The 18,171-nt window shown below is 36.3% G+C and overlaps 1 protein-coding gene across 7 annotated transcripts in view; it reads right to left on the bottom strand.

Moving 5' to 3' along the window:
- Positions 1-18,171, bottom strand: part of DOCK4 (dedicator of cytokinesis 4) — a 232,705-nt gene that overhangs the window by 94,908 nt on the left and 119,626 nt on the right. For all 7 annotated transcript variants that reach the window (XM_015854079.2, XM_015854108.2, XM_015854097.2 and 4 more), the window contains exon 13: positions 8,886-9,011. In XM_015854079.2, coding sequence (XP_015709565.2) covers positions 8,886-9,011 — 126 coding nt within the window. The remainder of the gene's footprint in view (positions 1-8,885; positions 9,012-18,171) is intronic.

Below are 18,171 nucleotides of genomic sequence, written 5' to 3'. Positions count from 1 at the left end.
CAAAGAAACAAACAAGGGACATCTCAGATGTTAGAGTAAATCAGTTTTTAATTACTGGTTGAAAATATGCCTATAAAATTAAATCTCAGAGAAGTGGAGGTTTCAAAAATGATGAAAAAAGCAACATATCAGCTAAATGCTCAGAAATACCAACATTAAGTGAAGACACACAATGGTTAATTTCAGTGACAAGTTTGGTACAGTAATAAGCAAGTGAAAACAATACAGAAAATGTTGTTCAACTCTAAGGTGGCAAGCCTACACCTAACTACAATGAAGCTGCATGGTACAAAAGATCTAGACCAAGGGTTTTCTTTCAAAAGAAAGGGAAGCTCATTTTTGCCTCCTGTCTCTGCCTCAGTCCTGTCATTTTAAGAACTGGTTTTCTTCAAGCTTTCTGAATTTATCAGAGCTTCTGGACTGTGCAGTGAATATGTGGATGTAGGCATCCAGTTAATAAGTTTTAAACAAAATGGGATCAAACTCCGCAGTAATTCAGCTTTGTCTACGGCTGACATACAGTTTTCTGGGAAAGAAAAGGCTACAAGAAAGTGAACCATGAACACAGAGATTCATTAAATGTGTTCTGCAAACCTAAATCACTCCTGAGAAGTAAATGGCACTTTTAGACACATGGGTTACAGGCTGAGTCAACAGAAGATGGAGAAAAGGAAATTAAACAAGGTACACATTGCGTTTATGAATTCTCTGAATCATTCTGCTGTGTAAGAAACCTGCTTCTTGTAGCACAGATACCCTAGCCAGTATCACAATAAAAACTGAATTTGGCATGATACAGCCAACCACAGGTAAAACAGAAGTAGCTGCAGATTAGATGTAAGATGACAAAGAACAAAGCAGAAAAACAAAGGTTGGCATTGATCCCTGCTGGAGTAAGAATTAATAAGTCCTCTCTTGGCAAATGGATGAACTATGAGGATCAGCGTGTATCTAGGGAAGCTGTTTGCTATTGCTTTTTTCAGGCAATAACACATTGTGCTGAAAAATGATATCAGTAGCTTCTGTGCTAATTACAAAAGCAACCCAGTAGACCCGAACACTACTTAGTTAGTGCCCTATGGTTTCATTTGTTTGGCTAATCACAACTACATTTTTAAATATTACAGTTATGTCCAAGGCATTCCTACAAGAGCTTGTAGTATGAGGGGAGGGTTAGAGATATAGAGAAATCGAAGTTCCTCAGAGTGTGATAAAGAATTGCAAACTGCAGTGGTTGATTATAAAGTCTTGATTTCCTATGCAGTGCAAGTGTTGAGTGTACACACTGAAGGGGCATTCGTTGCAGTAAGTGAATTTAATTGTATGTGAAAGATGCAGAATTGAAATGTCTGAGTTGCTAAATCAAAATGTGTACAGCATAGCATTGGCAGTAACTGCCTCTTCAAATAGTCCTGCCAAAACGTTTCAGCTTCGACCTGGCAAAAACATTTTGAAAGCACTACTTATAGGCTAAAAGGAAGAACTCCAAATCCTTTTTGAGCCAGATGTAGGTGCTAACAAGGCACACTACAGCTCAAGGTTTCTGACCTAAGAAGAAACAGAACCAGCTTCATGACTTCATTTCAGCTCACAATGAGGTATCCAAGCACTAAACTTGAGTGTGGGATGCATGAATTACATGACACAGGCAAATGAAGGGAGAAAAAGGAAAGGCCAATTAAAGCCCCCAAACAACCACAAGATAGACTGCTGGAGAACACATTTATCTAATGGAGGTCAGTCTTCCTGATCATGCTGACTAAACCACAAACTTTAAATAACCAGAAAGGAGAAAGAAGACAAGTAATTTGCAGGCTGGAGATGACAATACATGCTCAGGGGTCCCATTACCTTTGTTACACAGTTTCATTATGGGATGGCTCTGCAGGCTCTCTTTTTTTCACAAATAGGAGGATGAATTATCACTATTCAGGAGCTTTCATACAAGCACAGGCCTGATGCTGCTCAGAAGATGAACCCCCAGATACAGGTCTCACATAGAAGCTGCCCTTGGCTCACAGAAGCTTCACAACTGAACCTCAGCCAATGCAAGCAACGTACGTAATCACCACAGATCTGAATATGCACCATGAAAACATCTGCATGAATGTGGCATTTAATTTTTCTTCTAGAGATATTTGAACCTATTTGTCAAAATAAGCATCCTTCATCTCAGAACTGTTTTTAAGCTTACACTGAGAAAGTTGTGAGTTGCAACTGCAACACAGATATTCTAACAACTTTTCTCATATTCCAATCCCATCTAGAACTGTAAAATTTGTTGCAGCATATTAACCTGGAATGATGATTTCAAGCTGAAGATAGCTATCAAAGGTCAAAGGCAGATGTCTTTGTTAGAAAGGGAGTTTAGTTTGCCAGCCATTCTGTAGTAAGTGAATTTCCCCTACTGAAACAATTTCTTTTCTGTTTTGCACTATAGGCGATACTGAAAGAGCAGCTGGAGCTACCTGTCAGTGAATGTAACCTGGAATAAAAGCAGATCTGAAGGGAGAAATACTACTAGTACTCATAAGAAACAGGGCAAATCTCACTGATGTGACTGAAGCATTCAGTGTAAGATTTAAAGGTTGTGACAACCACCAGCCATCTCTCTGTCCATTGATTTCTCTCCATATAGTAAACTTCTTGCTTATCGTGGCAAAGAACAGTTTTGCTATTTGCAAGAAACACAGACTCACAATATTATTATTGATCAGTAATATTCACATAGGGCTCAAGGATGAGAGAATGTTGTAATGAGTGCTCAGATACAAACATTGGAAGAAAAGGTCTGAGACTGGAACCCTCTGGGTGACAGTTGGCAAAATCTTACATGGTGAGCACGTTCAAACGTTCTGCGTTTAAGTATATGACAGTGGATGGGCAGAAAGAAACAAGAGCATTCCTGTTTTCATATAAACAAGAATATCAGCAATACTATTAAGGAAAAATTAAAGCAACTACGTATGTGTTAGAATTCCAGGAGCACTGGTAACTTTGGTAACAGTACTGCCTTTTTACTATTAGATTTAGTAAGTTTGGGCATTTAAAATGAAGGATAAAATGAAAAAAAAAAACAAACAAAAAACCCACAAACAAACAAACCAAAAAAACCAAAAACACATTCCTTTACTCAGTCACTTCAGGGTCTCTTTTCAACAGAACATTGTCTGCATTTTCAGCTTTATTGCAGAAACTCTCAACAGCCCTAAAAAACATTCATCCGAAAAAAGCTGATGAAGCAAATGAAATGCGCTTGACACAAGGGATTCTCAAACCACAAAACTTCCAGATTTTAAACAAAATGTAGATTCACCTTGCATGATTGCTCTGTGACTCTTCCTTGTTCTTCCTTTTAGCGAGACGTAAAACAAATTGATTTGAACAGCACGGAATAAAAGATTTACAAGGTTGTTTAATGGAAACCTTGGATGCATTGGGAGGAATTTAACCAAATTTTGAGAGATTATTGTCCAAACTCTTCTAGAACTCCAGTAGTCTCAATGCCATGCCTATCACCCTTGGGTTGCCAGGGAACCCATTGACTCATATTCCAATTGCTGCCAAACAGAATCCTCAGACCCTTTCTTGCACGGCTGCTGCCCAGCCCTTCATTCCCCAAACTGTACATATCATAGAATCATGGAATCACTAAGGATGGAAAAGACCACTAAGTTCATCTAAACCATCACCACCATGCCCATTAAACCATGCCCCTCAGTAACACATCTACCATTCCCTTGAAAACCACCAAGGAAGGTGATTTCACCTCTTCCCTGGGCAGCCTGTTCCAAAAGCCTTGCCAGGAAGATAACCCAAATATATGCCTGTATCTAGGATTGCTCTGTCACAGGTGCAGAATCTGGCACTTATAAAATTTCATAAAGAAACTGTAAATTGAGGGAAGTTCAATTAAATTCTGGCTTCTCTACCCTTTCCATAGTCCTTTTCCATTTTTCCTTTGGTTACTAATGAATCAAAAAAGAAGAGAGAGGCAGTGGGAAGGAGAAGGAAAACAATATAGGAATTCCTTGCACTTGCCTAACCAAGCATGGAATCATGTATTAGTATCTTTGTTTTCTCCAGTGACTCAAAAGATAGACAGAAAGGAAGATAATTCCTTTGGTAGAAAAGATCAAAGCTTCTAAAATGTATTAAAATAGGATTTGGGAAGCAGAGCATATTCCTCACAGACTACTACAGTTTTGCGAAAGGTCAAAATTCAGGGTGTCTTTACTTGACAATATTGCTTAAACATATTTTGTGTAACTAATATATCCAGGCAATATTACTTTCAGTAATTAAAAATACATATTTCTGGACTCTTGGAAATCAGAACAGCTAACAGTGGCAGGTGGAAATTTAGGCTGTTTGTACTCCACAGAGACTGATGAAGACTGGAAAAAAATATACCACTCCTCATAGGAGAAAAACATGAAAGGGTGTGAAACATATTTTTCTCTTCCTAAAATCAACAAATCTTTACTAAGTCCAAGCTTAGTGAAGACAAGCTTACACAGACACATGAAGAGAACAGATTCCGTAGCTTTCTCTACAATTTTGCTCTCCAGATTCTTATTTGAAGCGTTGAAAGGAGAAATATGCTTCTAGTCAAAATCACATCATTGAAAAATGCATGTTAATCATATGGACAGCATTTTGTAAAATCATTTGTATAAAAAGACAAATATTTTAGTTATAGTTTCATTTTAAAAGCTTGTGAAAAAGAAAGGAAGAAAGAGAGAAAGAAAGAGAGGAAGCATACTTGCACATGAAAAGAACAAAAGATCTTTTAATAACCCAGATGAATGAGTAGTATGGTCAGCATCTTTCAAAGACAATTCTGATTAGATGCAACTGGACAACTAAAGGACACCTAATGGACTTTAAAAAAAAAAAAAAAAAAAAAAAAAAAAAAAAAAAGCAAAGCAGTGAAGTTGTGATGGTTAAAAAAAGAAGAAATATAATTCCTAAATTAAGCACAACAAAGCAATAGCAACTGAGCTATTGTAGCTGCTGAATAAGCAGAAACTGTTAAAAAAGACAACAGTGAGAAACAAAATGCAACTTCTATGGTTTGACAAACATAAGAGAAGTCTGGAAGTGTTAAATTCTGTTACAGAAATTAATACTGTAGCTTCATGTGGATTCTTAATTGTGTTCTTTGCAAGGTGATATCACAGTATTAGATGAGGACCAAAAAGTTCAGAGTGAAGGATTACAAGCAAAGAACATTCCAGTCAGAACTGACTAGCTTAGACAGCATCGTTTTAGACCACCGACAGGTATGTAAAGTGAAAATAATAATCACTGTAATACCGTTGTGCTGACTTGTCAATTGTTTAGCCTTTTCTAGTTTCAAAAGAGTTTAATAATTTGGATGGGCAGGAACAAATATAAACTCTGATCTTAACTCAGAAGAAGTGGTGGTCACATCTCAGCAATGATAATGCCACCAGCTGAAATACAAAGCAGAAAGAGTGTCTATAGCTAACAGATATCTGTCTACAAAAATCTGCTCAGACACCAGTCAACAGGCCATTTGTTTATATTCTATAGTATACCTTATGGGCTCTAAAATATACATAGCACTTCAACTCACATCTCAAGCTGTTTTAAATAAGAATTCTTTTTTAGATTATGTATAAAGCAGCACAGAATAAGCTTCTAGGTAGTTTCAGGAAATAATGGTTCTACCTGACTAAATTTCTTAGTGAAAAAAGAACTCCACAGAAAGCCCTGAGATTATTTTACTTTATCTGCTAATGTCTCATACTGAATAGATTCTGTCTTTGAGTGTGCTAAGCAGAAAAACATACTAACAGTAGTAGCAGTAGACTGTTTACAACTGCCTGCCCTAGCAGAGAGCTCTGGCCCCTTCAGTAAATCCTCATTCAGATAAACAGCTGCAGTAGGGTTTACCACCACACACTAATGAATGGGTTTCTTTGATGAACCAGATATTTTCTACAAAGACGAAAAAGAGCCAGTGCATGCATGCATACATGTCAGAACACATGAGCATAAGATCCAATGCTTAAGTTATGCAGTGATGCAGATGCTATATGTTAAATTTGGAATCAGATTCTATATGAGAACACTATATAAGAGGGCAAAAAAAAACAGGTAAAATTTTATATTGAAAGATGGGCTTTCACATCCCATCAACTTCTACATATGTGAAAGCATTTCTCAAAAATCTTAGTATGTTCATAAAGATGAAATGGAAAATTTTATATATTAAATAATTATATGGTTGCCTGTCCTTTCAGGAAATGTTAAGATAGAAATTCAGAGTATAAACACAGTTTTCCTTTGACGCAGTACAAAGCTTTCCAAGAATACCAGCTTGCTCATCTGCTGACTGTCACACTTGGATGCTGAAAAGGAGTGTACTGGTTAAATCTAGAAAAATGCATGTTGATTAGGCTCCTAAGGTAACACTTTCACTGCCTTTCCTTATTCTGCCAGCTAGAATAGAATGAATTACCTATTTAACAGACACTTAGAATCATACACGCTTTTTTCTACCAATCTATTAATCTCCTTAAACTCTTGAATGTCATCATTAAAAAATTTCACGAGTCCAGGAAAGAGCACTCTGTGGCTTCACCCTGTCAGGATCCAATGACATAAAAAGTACTGCTCAACAAAAACATGCATTATTATTGTCATCAAAATTCTAGCATGGCACGTGTGCTGGTGCTAGTTATTTTCAGAAGCAAAACCTCTACAGAGAAAAGGGTTGATACAATGCAAAACGAAGGTCACTTAGAGTTTAAATACATCAAAATAGGAGAGCAACTTAAAATCTGGCACTTTATAAAAGAGATACTACAGTTAAGCAGCATGTAGTATTTCTTATTAAATAATTCAAGAGAGCCTGGTTCAGAGTCCTAACCTAAGTGCTAATTAGACAGAGCAACACACTCAATTTCAACAAAAAAAGACCTAATTAGTGGCCATTTCCAGTTGCAAAAGATGAATTTCTTTAATTTATCTCTGAAAAAAAGACACTAGAGAGATACAAAATGAAAAGGGAGATTTAAAAGAAAAAATCATTTCAAAGGCTAGGCTCCAGCAGGCATTTCATTGCCTAGAGCACACTGCCCTGCTTAGCCCTTGGAACTTGTCATTAAAAGAATAAGATGATTATTTCCCTTTAGGAGAAATCTCTTCTATGCCAGCAAACACAAACTAGAAAGTATACGTCTTCTTAACTGGGGTAAGCATATACTTGGACTAAGAAATCAATGTATCAGAGTTCATAGATTTTTTTTTATTTTTATTTTTTTCTCAATAAGAAAGGGACAAACTGAGTCTGTGCAATTCTTTGAGTTGCAGCATTTCACTACACAGTGCTTGGCTATAACATGCTTTTAGCAATCCATGTTATTCCACATCTGGAAAATCAGAGCTATTATAGAACAAAGAAAATTTGTTAACATAGAGCTGAAAGTCACTAAATCATATGTAGATAATCAGTAAATTGAGAAGGGTTTCTGAATGGGAATTATAGCGCACTCTGTAAAATTGCATTCAAAACTATCAGCCATATTATCTATAATACTCATTTCATTCCAATGAGATATCAAACAGTAACACAAATAACCTAGCTAATAAGCCTTAAGATTTCAAGTGAAGACTTTCATTTAACATATGTATATAATCTACCTTTAAATTAAATAGCACCTAACTTACACATTTTATTGTTCTGAATGCTGTGGTGATTTCAGAAGAACAGTTTCATAATAATGCTAAAACTGCTTTATGAACTTGTGCTCTGTGCATATTTTAAATGCATATAAGTACTGATGTGGGATGCAGAAGTACAGATGTTTAACTGGCAGTAGGAGCAGAACAGTGAATTCTCAGCTGTCAAGTTTCAGGCTGAAGTTCGAGAAAAGAGCATGCCCACAGCTAAATCTGAGTCTCATTACTGAGTTTTAATAGACTATTAAGACTCCTCTGATTAGTGAAACAATGAAGCTTACATATTCTTGTCTCAGAACAACAGTTTATTTTCAATTTATGTATACAGGAACGAAAAGACAAATATCTATAAAGGAGAAAATAGTCCCTATCAAGAATCCGCCAGTCCTGAAGATTATTTCTATCTGAGAGAGTCAAGTCATTGCATGCGAACTCAGAGCTGAAACGAAGATATGAGCTCCTCCCTACAATATTCATCACTAACACTGCAGCAACACAACAGTCATGCCAAAGTAGGCTGCTCCTAAGTATGCGTTTCCTTTAGAGACACTGGCTAAAGATTTTGTTTTTGGGAATGATCATGCTATAGACTTTACCACTGTTTTCTCCCTGTATTTGCTTCTTCATATTCATAGTGTGACATTCTCTCAACCTTCCTTAGAACCTGTTTAAGCCCTTACATAGGTTATCTGTTGTAGGCGTTAATGAGGATTCAGATACAATTTAATGAAAACAAATCTCCATATCCCTTCTACTATCCGTTTCCAGTATCTCTATTTCCATCAGTTGAGGCATCAACCAGGTGAAATCAGAAGCTACACCATGTTGATGAAAGTCTGTGAGGCTTTATTTAGAAGTTACCTGCTCCACATTCTGCTGGTTGCCTCTTTATCTGTGTAGAGCTTAGCAGTCTTGCATTAAGTCATTTTCACTTCCAGAAAGCAGACAACAATCTCTGCATGTTCTTTTGACATTGACTTAGTAACTATATAATACACAACCTGGGACACAGTTTTCCTTTCTTTTGCATCCAAAAAAAAAAAAAAAAAGTCTCGAGAAAATTTAATAATTTTCGGAATTCTACATTTATTTGGAAAGCAAGTGAATACTCATTAATTCCTCACTAGTTCTTTCTCTTGCTTCTTAATGAAAACTTGTTCTTTTCAACTTACCAGGCATGATAATATTGGAAAAACCTAGTTTCCTTGTTATGGATACTCCATGGGTAAACATAGATGTATACTCTCTCCTAATTTGTTCTATGTCTCCATGAAGCAACTGAAGAGAAACTGCCAGACCTGAAAATCAAGAGAAAAACAAGGGAAAGTAAAACATTCAAACAGGCTGTGATTGTCATTACCAAATTATTACTGATGTGTAAGTAAACTACAATGACACATCAGATCAAAATTGTCTCGGCAGAGATGGATGATGACTTTGATTGGAGAAAAATATTAAAGAAACATCAATTTAGAGAAACATCAATGAATAATATTTGTTACTATTTCATTTTTTCATTTACTTCAACCCAATGCTGCCTTCATTGTTACACAGGAAATAGGACAGCCACAATGCTCCCTATCCATTTTAAAAACATGAACATTTAATTACAGTGCATCACTTCACCTTATGCAAGGTTATACATTTATCCAGTATCAGAAGAATTAAATTCTTAATAAACAAATCTAGCATAATTGATATTTGACACATAGACCCAGTAATTTCATAATGACTGAGACTGAAACTTTTCATCAGCATTAATTGGATTTAATCAATCACGTTCTCATGTTTGCTAGAAGACAAGCAAAATTCAATGGTGGCCGTGTAATCCTTTCCCAATATTTATTCCTCAAGGATCTAGGAAAAATAACTTCACCTACCACAACTGCAGCATGCAAAATCACTGCAGACACAACTAAAATTAGCAAAAACAACAGGCATGTCTTATGTTTATTTCAAAAGTAATCACCAAGACAAGTGTCAGGATACAGCTTGTAGAGATTAATCTTCCCTGACCTTCAGCATTACTACAGCATATCACGTGTCAACAGACAGATCAAGGGGAAGATAAAACTCTTCACATACACTCAACAACTGAAGATAAGGAGAAATCTCAGTCAAGTCATAATTAAATTCAGATTAAGCTTAAGTAAACAGCATGCACACACAATCTGAACAACAAGGTCATCAGTCCTTTGGGCTTTGGAAGAAAATTTCCTACCAGCACAGTATATTTAAATGAATGAATTTTCTTTAAGTCTGATGGTTCTAAATTACAGCCTGAAAAATCAACCTTTAGTATTGCTAGTCCAGTCTTTCGCATGTAAGAGACCAGAGATCTGATTAGCTTGATAACTTTTATCTTTTTCCTCTTATTTCCACTTATGATGTATTATTTATCACCTACAGAGAATGTGATGTTCTGACCAGACTTCCATTCTCTTAACATTAAAAACAACACACCTACACATCTCCAACCAAGTGTGGAAATAGATCGTAGAAGGAAAAGCATTCAGTGAAGCCTAGCTTGTTTTAAGGACTGAATTTAATACAATGAACATTAATCATCTTGGTAATGGTAATTTGTTCTGTGATAACCACTTATATTTAGGAAACAGTAATAATTATTATCAGTGTGAACCAGAAAATAAACCACGCAGTGGTCAGATTATAGTACAAGAGCCTTCTACGTCTTTTCACTGTTGCTAAGTGTTGCAGAGGCAAAATCCAGAGCAGGAGAAAAGTTCTTCATTGCTGGATGGAAAGAGCTAGGTTGGATCGGATGGATAGTTAGAAACACTGATACTTAGCCTACTGCCAATCTTGTTCCTTCTATATTTTGAGATGCTGTTATACATACGTATGTATATTCATAACCCCTTGCTTATATTCATACCCCCATATACCTCCACTTCACAGTTTCCTTGGAAACCTAAAGAAAAACATTTGTCACTGCACCAGATCACATAAACAACAACAACATTAATCAGATACTGTACAATGGTGTTGTATAAAGTGACCGTGTTTTCTATACACCAAGTTTAAGACCTCAAAACCAGATAGTATATAGTTCTGCATATTTTTGTCTACAGATTTCCCAGATATCCATGAATAATTTTGTTTAGGTAAAACCCAAAATAAATATCAAAAAAGCTCATCGGTGGCTGAATAGTTTTAACTTGAGAAATATGTAGTCTGACAAGAATTTGAAACACTCGTTCATGCACGGGAAGCAATGGTATTAGAGCTCTGCTTGTCACAGTATTCATCATTCATAAATGAAAGGTGATCTGAAAATCTCCCAGTAAACACATTTAGAACACATTCCAGACATTTTACCTGAAGTTTAAGTACATCTTTTTAACAAAAAACCAAACAAACAAAAAAAAAAAAAAAAAAAAAAAAACCTGTATGCATCTCCTAACTCTTAAAAATAATTAAGAACTTTGGATTAAAGATTAAGCTACGTAATGGCAATGTTGTAAGCACCCCCATACTCCACTAGGAAATAGTTCAACTACACCAGAATGGAAGCAGAGCAAGGATGCTCAGGGAAGGAAACCTAAAGATAATAATGCTTATAGTGACATTTAAATACAAACTTTCCAGCTTATACTCCAGGGGCAGTACTTTTCAAGTCTCAGTTATCATTGTAAATCTTTACTCTCATGCATTCCATTTCCTTTGATTACAGAAAACCAATTCTACACACAGTAACTACATGTTATAGTTATTTATTACATAGGTTGCTCTGAAAGTAATGCCTCCTATTTATTTCCATGGAAACTATAACAGGTACAAAGAGCACAATAACATTATTTGATAAAGAGTATTCTCAGCTACAAAACACTTTTCTTCAACACAGCCACCACTGTTTGCTATGCATCTGCCAGCGACAAACAAGAGCCTGCATGCCACACTTACAAATATTTGCACTAGTAGAGGTGACGCACTGTCAGTGTCACAACTAACTCCAAAGCACTACCCACTGTGTCACTGTGGTCACACCCACTCTTTGGGCTCCAGAAACATTTATGAATGTGAGTGAATACAATTTTTTTCCACATGCAGGAATTCAGTGACACACCTTTGCTTTATATGTACACTCCCATGTCAGCCACCATTCTGTCATTGCCACTCTGTTGCTATCTGCTGCACAACAACTAAATGCAATGGGGTACAGGCATGAAGGTTCAACCTTTACTACTTTACCACCACCATCTCCTCTGGCGTCGTAGGCTGACATAACAAAATAGGAGAGCCAATATAATAAAACTAAATACTTTCACAGTAGCCCTCATAGAGGATTCATATCAATGTGTGTTGCATCACGCAGCTGAACAAAGCTAAGCAAGAGCTAAAATAAAGTATCTGTAATTTATTGTTTTGTCATTAGATAAATGCTGTTAGGTGTCCAAGCAAAGCTACAGGCAGGCCAAGACAAGCTAGTGTTGTCCTGAGTATCCTCAGCTCAACACAAAAACTGTGGTCAGGTACGTGTAATAGCAAGTCAATAACTTGTGGGTTTGTAAAGACACCACTTGCCAAAAGCAGCTACACACCCATGGCAACTGAGGAAACATATGTCTGAAATAAAAGTCCTGAGAAAGAGGTATTTTGCAAAGATAAAATAATTCACATTTTACAAGGATCATTTAACATTTGACAAGTTTCCATGCTTATTATAAATCAGTCTACCTGACTATCAATTAGAGCTAACTAAGATCATTTACATTATACAGACATAACACAGAGTCATTCAGATTTTATTAGGCTGCACGTTCAATTGAAGTGAAGAAGGAATCCCTCAGACACAATGAAAAACAAAGAGAAATGAAGAAGAGCCAATTAGTTCAAAGACACCACCTTTCTCACCAAGATGTAACCAGAATTTTGTGCAATACTGAAATGGCCAGAAAGTCACTGAATTCAATTTGCAAGTAATTATAGCTATCTCTATGGAGAAGAAGGGAAAGTAGAAGATAAGATTACTGCTCTAAGAAAGAAAGTTTTAATCACCAGTCAGCAATGAGACAGGGTCAAACAGGAGTAGGATTCCAATTTGGCCAGCATCTAATTTGGGGAGATGGAGAAGGTACTCAAAGAAATGCAATGAAGGCATTAGAGATACTCTTTTTGTATGAGGTGATGGAAAGATAAATCATTAACTTTTCTCCTATGAAAAAAAGAACTCCTTTTCTATCATATATCAAAATTAATACCACTTATTTTTAATTTATTCCACTCTGACAATTTATGTCAATACTAGTTTAATGGAGGAAATTAGTTGAGAAAGAATAATAAAATTATCAGCAAAATCTAAAGAGTTCAGTTTCAAAACATACATCAATAAATACTATTAGACTATTTGTGCACGAACAGTTGTGTGTGGACAAAGCAAAACAGAGAACTGTAAGATGCCACCATATAAAGCATCTGATGGTGGTTGATAGGATAACTGCAGCATTTAACAGCCCTAGAATCTCTCCAAAACTACAAATTTCCCACTTCTAGAACATTTGGAGCTAAAACATAAAATGAAAATGATGATCCAGTGTCTAAATGACTGGCATGTTTTCTTTAACTAGATGTATATTCTAGTTTTGTCCCCTCAGACAGAACTTTAATCACCTTCAATTATATTTTAATGGTAATTAAAATCTATTGTGTTAGCTATCATTCTTTATTTACTTCTGTTCTTTAAATACTACTACAAAGCTTTGTGTGCTGCTGCTAACAGATTTGCTTTTACATCTTTTGCAAGCACAAGAGATTTCTCACAATTAACTCGTACCACAGACGATTTTTATCATTCAAATGACAGACAATACAGAAATGGACAAGCTGCTGAATAAGCATTCTGTATTTCTGTTAGATATGTGATTTTAACTTAAGACAGATTTTATACAGCATTATTGATTTCTGCATTTCATTATGACAAAAGGCAACTGTTTATTATGCTTACATACTCATTTGCATTTGAGCTTCCGGGGGAGGGGAAAGCATTTATATTCAGCTTCTATCTACTCGCAGCAAAGCATCCTAGATTATATTAAGGAGAAAATGCCTAGCAGCTGCTCAGGATGCCAACAGAAAAACAAAACTAAAGAAAAAAATGTATATACCAACAAGACAATAAAGTCAAAAGTCAAACAGAATACTATTCAGCAGTGTTTGCATTTTAAGAAAGGCAATGAAATAAAGCATCTGTTCAAATCAAGCTGCCTGGGGGTGTTAAAAGTACCCAGAAAACACACAGGTGTTCACATTTCTGTTAGGATTTAAACTATCTGAATTACAACTGCAAAGATCAAACCAGTAGATTTCTGTATTATAACAGGAAAACAGAATTATTTATTAATTCAGTGTAATTTAGGTAAAATAATTGTCTAAATCTCATGAAATTTGGTCACAGTAAAATCTCTGTAGTTAATCCCACAAATTACAGTCTGGAAACAGACAGAAAAAGAGGTAAATTCAATCTCCACGAGCCTTGTTACAGTTACTCTGAATGAACAAAATAAATGCCTAATTAACTTAGGTACTTGCATTCCAATTATGTCTTGTTTCAAAAAAGAAACAGGCAACATTTAACTAAAACCTATAGAAAGTGTTCAAAACAAATCCTGACAACCAAAAAAGAGCCCAGGTAATGTTAGTAATGAATTTGTAGCTATAACCACTGGAGGAGATCAAATCTTGTGTGTATGTTCCATTAATTTTATCATCTGGAGCTCTCTTAAGATTTGCTATTCTTTCTGTAGATAAACTTAAGGAAGTCAAAGACGGTATTTATTAGTAATAAGCAGAAACAGCTTTTGGAAAAGTTTTTGTCCAGCTATACAGTTTGAATTTAATTTTTCTTAAGTGTTCATCTTCAGCAAAGCCTACAAGTTACATTCGTACTGTGCAAATCACAGAATCACAGAACTAAAGGAGTTGGAATGGACCTCACGAGACCACCAAGTCCAATCCCCCCGGCTAAAGCAAATTCCCTACAATAGGTTATATGAGTAGGCATTCAGATGGGTCTTGAATATCTCCATAGAAGGAGACTTCACAACCTCTCTGGGAAACCTGTTCCAGAGTTCCGTCATCCTTCTTATAAGGAAGTTCTTCAACATGTTTGTATGGAACTTCCAGTGTTCAAGTTTCAGGCCATAGCTCCTTGTCCTGTTGTTACACACCACTGAGAAGAGCCTGGTCTCATCCATTTGCCTCCAGACTTCCTTTAGATATTTATGAAGGATGCTTATGGATCACTACACCAAAAAAAAATCCTGAATCTGACATGTTTTCCTTTTGGTAAACCTACAACCTTTGCAGACAACAAGACAAACTCAGACTGCCATATAAACATAGAACTTTATATCTGACCAATGTATGGGTCTGCTGCCTTTAAGGATGAATATCTCTTCCCAGAACTACTGCAGTTAACACGATATGTTAGACTAGTTAACAGATATTGGTTACACTTGAATTTGGAAGAAGGGGTTTAACATTCAATTGCTGAACAGTGTCAGGCATTCTGTTAAAATGTACATGAAAGAGGGAAAATTTTTTGCCTAAAAACCTTCATTAAAATGGGTTTTCATTACTTCATAGCTGATATTCAAGCCTAAATGAGCTTGAGGAACAAACTGAGTAAATTCCCTATACATTTAATCTTTCAACCTTAGCATTTGTTTGGAACAAAATGGAATGCCTTAATTCATTATCTACATACAACTGCAGTTATTGTTTTAAATGTATTTCAAATATCAGCCTTCAGTGACAACTAATTCCTAAATACATCACAACAGAATACAGTCTCCTTTTCATAACATGTAACAAAAGATTTAAACTTGCAAATTAATAGATTGTCATAGAAGTAAGTAATTAAATAAATATATTTGCTCTGAAATGTGAGCTATGTGTAGCTACAGAAAACATTTCAGAGAACTGATGACACATCTGGACACCCTGCAGAGAAGAGACAAACACTGCTCTCAGCTGAGCACAAATCATAGAATCATTTGAGTTGGAAGAGACCTTTAAATGTCATTTAGTTCAGCTCTCCTGCAATGAACTGGGACACCTACAGCTACATCAGGTTGCTCAGTGTCTGATCAAGCCTGACCTTGAACATCTCCAGGGATGGAGCATCCACCACCAATCTGGGCAACCTGTTTCAGAGCTTCACTACTTTTATCGTAAAAACCTTTTTCTCTACATACAGACTAAGTCTCTCCTCTTTTAATTTGAAACCATTTCCCCTTGTCCTTTCATGATAGACCCTACTTAGTGTAGTCAGTCCCTTCTTATATCCCCAGTGCAGATACTGACAGGCCTTTCGATACTAAAGATGCAAGTTAAAGCTGAATGTGATGAACCATAAGCTCAGGAGTTACCTAAGTTGTCTATTTTGTTCTGTTTCTCCCCTTTCAAGCACGTCACCACTCCTGTCCTCATTCTTCTTCATTTCCCTCCCTTCCTCTTCCCACCATGAACCCAGACTTCCTCCTTATGACTAACAGCAATAGCTGCTTCTGGAAGGACATTAACACATTGTTTCTAACCCATCACTCACACCAATTCAAGGGAAAGCTTCTTGGCAACAACTCCAACTGGGCTAATGCTGTGAGCTCCTTGGGTACTGTCATGCTGAAAAGTAGAATCACTGAGGTTGGAAAAGACCTCCAAGATCATCCGGTTCAGTCATCCACCTACCATCAATATTTTTGCCACTAAACCATGCCCTCAGTACAACATCTAAACATTTCTTGAATACCTCCAGGGACACCCTACATCTTGTATCCAGAAAATACTGTGTTGAGTTGCAACAGTACTGTTCATATAAATGAGTTCTGAGCTGAGCTGAGCTACTATTTCCCTTCTGTACTTAATAACTTGTAGATCTTCATCATAAAAAGTGGAGAAAAATGATGCTCCTCGTGAAACCTCCACAGTTTCAGCACTGGAAGGTAAATGACTCTAAAAGACTTCCCCACTGAACCAAATAATTTTTAAGCCAAAGCTTACCTTTGTGAAACAGAAATTGAAGCAGCAAAAGCATACTGCCTTCTACCTGCTTCTCTAATATCTCAGTGTTTGATGGTAACCATGGAGAAAAGATATTATTAGATTGTTGAGAGTCTGCTGAAAGCAGAGAGCTGTAGGAAGACTTAGGCTGTCCCTGAGCACATACTCCTGTTTCTACTCAAATGCCCCCACTGCTACTCATGTCTCAGAGTTTGCATCTTGCCAGATGCGCTGTCATGCACTGTGATTGTCTTCCTCGCGGCTTACCTTCTCTAACCAAGTCTTCTGTGAACTCTAAGATAACCTGAGTTTCAGTACAAACCAACATTATACTTCGGAAAACAAACATATGAGGTGACAGTAGTTCTCCCTAACTAGGTGGTTTGCTTCATGAAACTTACTTTGATCTGGTTGAATTTAAACAATAGCTGTGTAACAAAACTCACCTTTAATGAGCAATCCCCCTGAACTTCAAAAGAGATTCCACAAAGACAAGCTAGTTTTGCTTTGAGTTGGGGCCAGACCACAAAACCTTTAGATGATGCTATGCCTGCAGATTTTTGCACATGTATCATAGGAACAAGTTTCAATTTATTAATGACAGTAAACCACAGATTTGAAGAACATACCTGTGCATTTTTCTCTTTTAAAGAAAAATCATTTAAGTTTATGGCTGTTATGCTTATGACAGTCTTTTACAAATCAAAGCACAACCTGGATTTGTCTTCAGAACAGCCTCCCCACTGAGATATTACTTCTGCTGTATTTAAAATAAATATTTCATTCTGCCTCCTTTGAGATACAATACAGTCATTTCTCATTTTATTGTTCATATGATCTGAACTATATGCAAGAGGGCATGATTTATGTAGCTTTATCAAGAACTGTATTTTGACATGAAATGCAACAGAAGAAAAACTTGCCACCATACTGAAAATAAAAAAGCAAATGGGAAAAAAAAAATCACACTCATGACAGGAATGGTAAGAGAAATTCCACTATTTCCAGTGCATCTCCTCTAAAGTTTAAGGCCCATTGATATGTAGTTACCAACGTTGTCAGTGGAGTTGCAATGCAGTTTGGCACTGCTATCACCATACTGCGCTCAGTAAACACACAATTAGGTTGCATTACCTTTCTCTTATTCATCAGAACATTCCAAGATGACAGCACAGGAAAAGATCTTCCCATTACATTTATTCTATTTGTAGAATCTACATGTCTAAATCTGCAACAGCTATATATGTACTTTTAAATTCTTACACCATTACTTTAATTGCTATAGGATCTGAAAGGATTTCCACCTTCTTTGTTGTAGAAAGTGAAAAGCATGTGTCCTTGCCTTATCTTTTCTGAATTACTGCAACAGGGTCATGCAGCTTTTAAAGACTTGTTATAAAGGGATCTAAAAATTGGCATTTTACAGAGGAGCTTACA

The sequence above is a fragment of the Coturnix japonica genome, chromosome 1, assembly GCF_054131305.1.
Source record: "Coturnix japonica strain WE chromosome 1, WE-NBRP24, whole genome shotgun sequence".
NCBI classification, from domain to species: Eukaryota; Metazoa; Chordata; class Aves; order Galliformes; family Phasianidae; genus Coturnix; species Coturnix japonica.
This window is presented reverse-complemented; position numbering and strand designations above follow the sequence as displayed.